The sequence below is a fragment of the Antechinus flavipes genome, chromosome 5 (genome assembly GCF_016432865.1).
Source record: "Antechinus flavipes isolate AdamAnt ecotype Samford, QLD, Australia chromosome 5, AdamAnt_v2, whole genome shotgun sequence".
Lineage (NCBI taxonomy): Eukaryota > Metazoa > Chordata > Mammalia > Dasyuromorphia > Dasyuridae > Antechinus > Antechinus flavipes.
In genome coordinates, this window is record NC_067402.1 from 164,007,442 (window position 1) to 164,017,219 (window position 9,778).

Below are 9,778 nucleotides of genomic sequence, written 5' to 3' on the forward strand. Positions count from 1 at the left end.
TACACTGGAAAAGGAAATAGGGGACCCGTTCTGGTATCTTTGCCAAGAAAACCTCAGGGACAATATTGGCATTATATGATCCCCAGGCTCATGAAGAGTCAGACATGAATGATCAAACAACAATTGCTTTTGATGTAGGGTGCTCAATCTGTGTGTTGTATTTGCTTAGAAAAAGAGACATGTGAAAAACAAAGATTTTTAAAAAGCTAGAAAAAATAAAGTGAAAACAACAGACTTTGGTCTGCATTGAGACTCCATCAGTTCTTCCTCTGCATATGAAAAGCAAAGGAAGAACTGATGGAGTCTGCAGGTTGAAACATATTTTCACTTTATTTTTTATCCCAAGATAGACAGCCATATTAACTAATTAAATTTTAATCACTGCTTCCTTTGTGTTTAGTGTTATCTTGCTTTGTTCAGATTTGTGCATTTACATGTGATTCCAGAAGAGATGGTCTCTTGTCTTGATCAGTATAAAATTTCTCAACCCCTAAGATCTATGGTCAGTCCCATGTTTGGGTTATTATTATCTAGACAGAGTTGATCTTCTGGGGATAAATTATTTTCTCTAGGCCAGAGACATTCAAATGAGATAAACCAAGGAATGTCTGTGTTGTTATTCCCTCACTCAACAAATGAGTATATTTTTTCCATACACAGTACAGTTAGCTTATGGAGAGTGCATCTGTCTCTTGAGACCCTGCCACCAAATGATGATCACAGCCACCAAATATAAATTCCTTTGCCCAACATTCAAGGTTCTTCCCTACTTGGAGCCATCTTACCTTTCCAGATACATTCCCAAACTTGATGTACTCTGTGTTTTGGCCAACTTTATCTAGACTGTTTCCCAGCTAAGACAAGTAACCTGTAGTCTTTGGGTGTTTGTTCATACTGTGCCCGAGATGCCCTCTGTCCAATCTTTGTCCAAAGTCTTATCCATTTTATAATTTAGCTTAAATTATTTAGCTCCTCCATGAAGCCTTCCCTGATACCTCTGGTTGGCTACCACCTTTCTCCTCAGACCTGGGATATATTCTTTTGTTAGTAATGTACTTCACTGTAATATAAAACCTTGAAGCTATATAGAGATATCAAGGGAAGTAGAGGATAGAATGCTAGACATAGAGTCAGGAAGACCTGAGTTCAAATGTTGTCTCAGACACTTACTAGCTAGTAACTTGGAGTAAATGACAACTTCTGTGAACCTCAGTTTCCTTCTCTGCAAATGGGAAAAATAATAACACCTATATCTGAGGGTTATTGGGAGGATTAAATGGGAGAGGATACATAAAGCTCTTTGTAAACTTTAACGCATGTCTTACTCTCTGTGACCTTATTTGGGTTTATTTGTTTATTTGACAAAGATACTGGAGTGGTTTGCCATTTCTTTCTCCAGTTCATTTTACAGATAAGGAAATTGAGGCAAACAGGTTTAAATGATTTGCCAAGAGTCACACAACTAGTAAGTGTCTAGGCTGAATTTGAACTCAGAAAAATGAGTCTTCCTTACTCCAGGCCTGGAGCTGTAACCACTTGCCATATAGCTGCCCCAAATATAAATGTTAGATATTATTGTACCTCTTTTAATCTATAAGCTCCACAAAGACAGGGAATCTGTCGTATCTAAACTTTGCATTTACTCTAGCACTTAGCACTATGATCCACATGTTATGCAGTTGAGGAAAAAAGTTTGATGAAATATTCTGAATAATACTTGTTCATATCCCAATCCTATTTGACAAAAGCATTTTTTTTTTCTTACTCTATCTTGCCCAAAGTCACCTCTCAAGCCTTCTGTTTAACTTTCAAGGTGAGAAGTTTGGATTTAACGACTTATTTGGTACTTGTCAATTCTAAAATAATGTGATTTTAATTATCAGACCCTAGACCTGAATCTAGGGCTTATGACTCCAAAACCCAAGCCAATGAATCCTTTTCTACTTGGAATAAATTGTGAAGACGATGCACCTGAAAAGGGTCCCTAAATTACACTGATACAAGACACATAGACACAAAGGGAATGAGATACCTACTGCATCTACTAAGGTAGTTTTGTCAGGAAAGGTTCCCAATTAAATTCTTGGGAGTTGTCAAGTCACTTCTCATTAGCAATGAAAAGTGAGACCTGAATCCTGTTAAGACTGGGGTTATGGGCTCAGGTTTACTGCCCAAGTTGAATATTGTTCAATACAAGTTGAATATTGTATGACCTTGCCTACGGCGTGTGCTGCTAAGGAGAACATGGTAGTGAGGGGGAAAAAGTGCTGAAGGGGAGGTACAAGTTCTGAGTTCAAATCCCAATTCTTCCACTTTTCTCTGTGATCTTTCCAAGTCACTTTAGCTCTAGTGCTCATCTGTAAAATGAGGGGTCAGAATAGATAATCTTTTGAATCTCCCAACTCTTGATCCATGACTTTTCTTTTCTTTTCTTTTTGGTAGTGTAGACAATTATTTGAGAGTTGAAAGTTGTCTTGCAAGGAAAAGAAAAGCATTGTTCAGTTCTCTCATTTTGACAAACATCTAGAATTTTTTCTAGAGAATCTTCTTTTTGAAAAGGAATGGTTAAAAAAAAGTAGTCCCCTTGGTTTAAAGCAGCTGTCTGTCATAAGTTGGGCAGAAAAAAAAATGAGGTATAAGGTAACTGATGGGCTGATAACTCACAAAACTGTGGAGAAGAGAAAAAGGTTAGGAAATGGTAGATGCTATTCCAGTGGTACAATTTACAACTGTTGCTCTTGGCAAAATTTCAAAAATACAAGAAGTCGTTTAGGAAAAGAAATGTTTATTAAACTTGCTATGTTATATAAATAATACACATTATACTTCTACCAGGAAAACATTACCATGAGAATGACAAGGTTTGATAAAGGTGAGTTACACCAAGTTGTGTCTCCTAGGGCTGGCCCATCTCCAACCCCCCCATCCCCTGCTTTTCCTTGCCAACCATCCCAAAACTGAGCATAGGCACAACACTGAACCCCTTTGTGCCTTCTTGGCAAAGAGCTTCTCCTGTCAGGAATTTATTTTTAAAATCATGGAAAAAAGGCGGAGCTCTCTCTTTAAAAAATGCAAGCCTTTAAGTTCCATCTAACATCACTCAAACACAGCCACGTTCTTCATGGGAGCTACTTTCAATTAGATGTCTTTAAGCCAAAAACCTTTCTGTCAGGACATTCCAGGATGAAGGATCCCACACAACCAGTCTACTAAAAAAAAATCCGTTGATTCAGGCAAGGCTAAACCTGGTTTAAAGCCCGATGCTTTCTTGCTCTCGTTTCAATGGATTCAAGGGAGCTCAAAGGAGAGAAGCAGGCCCTTGAGCAAAAGGTCCCCAATCTTGGAAAGCTTCCTACAGTCTGGTCAAACCTATGCTTCCTGACTTATTTTACATCATTCCCTTTCAAGTACTCGACAGTCCAGCCAAACTAGCTACTATTAGCTACTCTTCCAACTGACATTTTTTCTAGTCTAGCAACTTTTTCTATTCTAGAATGTTACTGTAATAGCTGTATAAGTATGCTCGTCCCCACGAGGCAAATGTAGTTAAAGGGAAAGGAGAAGGAATAAGGATGTGTAGGTGTTTTGAATATGATTATTCTGCCATTTGTAGTTTGTAAAACTATATATTCTATCCCTAAAATTTCAGTGCTTTAAAGTGCTGCGCTTAGATGGGGGATATTTATTAGGGATAGTTTCCAAGTTAACATAGAACTGGATCAGGATAACTAGGTGTTTTAAGTATGTCCCCTTTTCATTGTGTTTTGTTTTGGAATGAAGTCCCGACTTAATTTAAATAGCAAAATAAAGATGATTTATATAGCCTTTTAAAGTTTCCAAAGTGCTTTACAAATTTGTCTTATTTTATTCACATAATATTCCTGGGAAGTAGGTGCTAGAATTATCCCCATTTTAGAGATAAAAACCTGAGGCTGTGTTTTTGAGACCAGATTTGAACTCAGTTCTGATTTCTATGTACTAAGCCATCTAATTTCAATTAAGGAGATGAGTTAAGTGATTTTCCCAGGATCATATAGGCAATATAAGAATTGGAGGTTGGACTTGAACCAAGTCCTGCTGATTCCTAAGGACCCTCTATCTTCTTCACCACTTAGCTTGCTCTAGTTTGAACTACTTGATTCTTGAACATGGTCAGATCACTAATCATGTCAAGAAAAAATATATATAACTGGAAACCAAATCTATAACAAAATAAGGTTCATTAGAAAGTACAATTTGAACTTGACATATAACATACAACTTTGATTGCTACATCTTGAGACATGAAGAAAAAGCAGGATTTCAAGCTTACAGAGAAACAGTGGGTATAATTACAAACCAAAATAAATAAATTCAAAGAAAAAAAAGAGGATCTGATAGCACTTGATTTTAACTTTAATATGCTATATTAATATGTAATAACTTTAATAACTTGGGTTTAACTTTAATAATAAACATGTATTGAATGCCTACTAGTTGCAGGGTACTTTCAAAGTCTTGGTTAAAAAAAAAAAACATCCTCTTGGACTTAAGAAAATCTCCAAGTTTATTTTGCAAAGAAACATCATAGAGACTGATATAATAAAACAGTAAAACTCATCTCAAACTCAATGAAATTACTGAATGACAAAGATTTAAAACAACCAGAGGCAAAGCAACCTCATTCAGAAGTTATGTTACAAATATAGATCATTTAAAAGTTTCAGCAATGTTAGGACCTTGGATTCAACTAATGGAATGGTTTTCAACTTCTTCCTTTTGAATGATTAAACAGAGTGTATCTATTCTATTAAGAGAAATATGGCCCTGATGAATCACTTAGACATTCATTGCCAACCAACAAAGTTAACTTTAAAATAAACTATTAAAAAGGCTGTGAAGTTAAATGCTTATTTTAAATAGTAGCCAGATTCTATAACAAATGAGATTAATTCATGGGGGTGGAGTAGGGTGAGGTATTAAATACTCGTGGTTTTCAGTACAATCTTTTTATATAATTTATGAGGCAAGTTGAATACTATGGAAAATTTCCTTCACAGCACATTTCAAAGTTTGAATTTAAGCAACATTTACAGGAAAAGAAATAACTGTGCTACGATGATGGCTAAGAGAGAATAATAAAAGGCTGTGCCTGGGTCTTCTAGTCTGGTCTCTCCCAATCTATTTTTAAAGGTTTAAAATTCCATCCTTGAATAGTATTAATAAACTTGTTCTTGGCTACAACTTGGCATACATGACATATGACAGGGAGAAAGAGTCAGTTCCTTTTCCTCACCCTTCTTGTTACATAACTGCTTACAATATTTGGAGACTGTTCTGGGAATATAATCAGCCAATGGTCTTTATGTCCCCTTTTGTTAAAAAAAAAAAAAAAAATCACCTAGATTCTTTTGATTCTTTGGTGGGGGAGATGAGTTTGTGGAAGGGGACATTTTAATTGAGGAGAAGTAAAAAAAAAAATGGCTTGAAGGAAAGATTCATTTTTGTCCTGCAGAAGTATCATAGGAATGGGACATATCAAAATTAGAAACTGGTTATACATTCAAGTAGCCTTTGAGTTTCTTCTGTCATTTAACTCCAACAGAAGATGGCTAAAAGTACATCAAGATTATAGGAAGAAAAGGCTATATCCTGTAGATCCTGAATGGAGATTCCATCAGAGTTAGGAAGCAACATATAGATGTGTGAGTGTAGGTGTTCCTGGTCTGACCAGACTTGTTTTCTTAAAATCTACCATCCCTATCAAAGTCCTCACCATTCCCTCTCTGCTCTTCAAACTGAAATTACAGTAATACAACTATAAAGCCTTCACTTAAATCTTTTTTAAAAATTCTTATGTAAGCCACATTGCACATTCATTTGCAGGAGTTGGGGAATAAATACATGTTTTGTGCTAAAAACAAGCCTCTCCTTCCAAAACAGATATACCAGGCACAATAAAGATCAAAAATATGAACAGAAGGCCTTACTTAAAAAAAAAAAAAAATGGAAGAAAAAACACAGATGGTATAGTCAGAACTGGTATTTCAAGCCAGGTACTTCAGGACAGAAGATGATTATAAGAGGCCAGGAAGTGAGTGGCTCAAGAACGCCAAATAAAAACAACTCAAAAAAAAAAAGGTTATGGCATTTACAATCCATGAAGCAGATGGGTTTGAAAGGTCTATCCTTTGTTCTCTACCTCCTTCCCCCTCTCCATTTCTTGGATTTTGCCTGTGTGTGGAAAAAGGAAGGCTTAAAAGTGTGGTAGGATGCATATCTTGTACAGGTAGATACCAATGTTCAAATAGGGAACTATGGGATAGCTTAATCACCAGTTTCCTCCATCCCCACAAATGGCACAGAAATTGGGAATGGTGTATTGGCTTTAAAGTATTTATATTTGTTACAGACCAAGTATCTCCCCAGCATCTTCGGTGAGGTGAATGATCTCTGTGTTACTCCTGACATTTCTTTCCCCTCACCTTGGCTCTTTAAGGAGATGGGGAATATTGTGAGCATTAGAACCAGTGTGGTTCTATACTGGGCTAGCCCATCAGAGCCGCCTCCTGTTTAAGCATCCCTCACTGTTTCATCCATCACAAAGTTTCTTTGAGAAGCCCTAGCTTCCTCAGAGCCTCTCGCCGAGCTTCTTCTGTGGACCCCCGGCCTGCAAACTGCACCGTGATGCCTTGGGGTCGGAATCCTACCGCTCTTGGGAGGGAGCCTGACCGTCTCCTGACATCCTGGCTACTATCTGGCTGCCGATGTTCATAGAAACTCTTGGCAGCATTCTGCCGCGTGATCTTGTTGGTCAGAGTCGAATCTGGGTGGAATGTTATTGTCTTTCCAGTAGAGACAAAAGGGCTGGGCTCACTCTTCAGAGCATCGTGGATGCTCTGGTAGCCATTGGGTAGAGTTGTGGATTGTTCCGTTTGCACAGCCTTGGAACACTGATCAATGCTCACTTGTCTTCCTTTTCCTGGGCCTGGAGCTTCCCTGACAAAGCTCAGCTTGCTCAGGGCGTCACATGCAGTGTGCTCTGGGAGGACGTCCCTCTTTTGGTCAGCTGGCTCATTCTTCTGTAACCGGTCTTCCACTTCCCCTGGGGCAAGGAAGGCTACGCCATTGATGTTGGCTAGAACCTGGGCCTTGCGTTCTTGGACGTTGACTGCCGCTTTGGAGATGGTCTTGTTGAAATCCTTCCCTGCGCTGTTAGTTACACTGATGTTACTTGGGAAGCGATGAACCTTAGGGACAGTCTGGGAAGCCAGGGCATGCCGGTGCCATGGGGAGTGCTCTCCATTCTGAGCAGATGGTGGGGCAAAGGTCCTAGTCTTCCATCCATTGAACCTCCCTTCCACTGATGTGGGTGTAGGGGATGAGCTCTCATTTCCTGCCCATCTCTCAGAGATTCTCTGAGCAATCACAAGCGGAGTGGGTACAGAGTGAAGGAGTTTTGGATGCTCTGCTGCGGGAGAAGACGAGAGAGGCTCTTTCTTGGGAGACAATGGGGCTGAGACTGGAAGGGGAGGGGCTGGAGGAAGGGTCTTTTCAGGAATGGGGAGGCTGGCAATAAAATACTCTCAACTATTTCCTTTTTGTCTTCCAGGACAGGTTCCTTTTCTTTCTCAACACTTGCTGACTCTGAAAAATGAGATAAGAGAGAAAACTATCATGTTATTTTCCTAATTGAAAATAAATTCTCTAATTTCTTTCCATTCAATTTTAAATAGTCTTGAAGGTTGTTACTTTTTAAGCATTTCTGAGGCATCTTCTATTACCTGAGTTCCCTTGGTTTCTGTTTTTATTAGAACATAGCCAGGATCAACACATTAATGATGGTAAGAATTTCAAGTCAGAAGATTTGGTTTGAATCTTGGCTTTGTCAGTCACCGTGAAGGCCTCGTTACTCTCCAAGTCTCCTTTCTCAATTGTGGATTTCAATTTTGGATGATACAAATGGGAACTATTACATCATCAAGTTTTGAATTGTTCATTAACTTATTACCATTTAATAGGAGACTCAGAACCTATGTTTGCCTTTTTAATGAGAGAGAGGGAAGAAGTAGACATTAGAAGATTAAGTGGCTTATTTGAAAGCAACTTCAATTATATAGTTCAACATAGATTCTAGATGGGATTATTTTGATTGCTTAACAAAGATTTCAGTAGCAGGGCAATTCTGTTTGCAGTCTAGAGCCAATGCAATTCATCAGTCAGAATTATATTTCTGAGAAGACCCAGATGATGGTTTCTTACTTGATAATGGGCCCAAGTTACTATCAAAAAACTGTTAGGTACTCTGTTTTACAGAAACCATCTATTCTCTGTTGCTAAATACAGCCATGTTCCCTTCTTAATTACCAGAGTAAGGAAATAGACCATTTGCTTTAAAAAAAATCACTTGTCCACATAAACACAACAGCATTTATGTAAAAATATTTCACAAAAAGCCATTTATGTTTTAATATGGTGTGGGAAATCAAAGTTTGAAAAAATAACCATGAAGTTAAAGCAATAACTCCTTGGGAGATTATCTGCTACCATTTTTCTAAAACTCTCTTCAGAATTCTTGAGGTTCTACAACTGTGAGAGAATAGAAAGGAACATCTCACTCTGATGCTTCATCATGGCACAGATTTGCTAAGGCTATGGCAGAAGGGCACATGGTCTGGCAGGACCTACTGAGATGGACAAGTCTTGAGTACAATTGGGGTGATAGACATCTGTTGTTCATGGACCAATCTTGCTAAATGTAAAAAAGGCCTATTTTTCAGCTCTTAAGAGACCATATACTATGTTATAGAAGAGAGTGATCTGCATCTATAAGGGAATGCCAGTAGCAATGAAATTACAGATCCTGGATATATTGAAGTATCTTTCTGGTACTCTAAAATGACAATGGTCTCTTCAAGCCAATAAGAAAAAGGCATACATAGTTCCCTGTCTATATATTTCTTCTGGTCCCTCACAGCAAAGATGAAAAATGGCATTATCCCTATATAGATATATATAGATATCCATATAACCATATATTTCTTAAAACTCCAATTTCCATTAAGAAAAAAAGTATGAAGAGTGACTTTCAAAATCATGACAATCAGTCAAGAGAATTTTGAATAAGCTATCTGAATGAAAGCTGATGAAATCTCATTAGCAGCCACCAAACAGGAAAAGAAGTACAAAATCTTAGGAGCAGGAGATCTGAAAGGGACCTCAGATGTTATCTAATAAAAATCCCTCATTTTACTGATGTCAAAAATGCAGCCCAAGGAAGTTACATCATTTGTTCAAGGTCAAGCAGACAGCATTAGAGAGAGCATCCAAACTTTGGATTCCAGAGCTAGATTTCTTTTCTACTGTTCCTCATGATAAATTTGGAAGGCACTATTTACTAGGAATGTTTTGGACCAATTCTTGAGAGAAATTTAGAAACTCTCTTGAAAAAGTTAAAATTTCAAAACTCGTTTGCACACCTCCTTATTCTGTTTGTGGCTTCAGCCCTTTAAGGTACTTTCTTAAAGGTTTCTCTAATCATAGCGGGTAGCAAAAGGTGTGGGTTTGTCTGGACAATCCAATTATCACATACTTATTCTAGCCATACAAAAACACAAAGTTACAAGCCTCAACAAGTTTCTGCACTGGCTAGTACCAGTGAAGTGTGTGTAAAGTGTGTGTGCATGCGTGTGTGTGTGTGTGTGTGTTTAAACAAAACTTTTTGAGTGTGTCTTGAGCAATAGGGAGTCAATGGGAACCTGGAAACAGCCTTGTTAGTTTGTATTTCATGCTGCACATC

General features: G+C 38.0%; 1 protein-coding gene across 1 annotated transcript in view; it reads right to left on the reverse strand.

The window, feature by feature from the left end:
* Positions 1-4,522: 4,522 nt before the first annotated feature.
* PROSER2 (proline and serine rich 2) overlaps positions 4,523-9,778 on the reverse strand; it is a 68,449-nt gene continuing 63,193 nt past the window's right edge. Inside the window, 2 exon segments of the mRNA XM_051963283.1 lie at positions 4,523-7,546; positions 7,549-7,626. Of these exon segments, the coding sequence (XP_051819243.1) occupies positions 6,579-7,546; positions 7,549-7,626 (1,046 nt within the window). The 3' untranslated portion in view covers positions 4,523-6,578.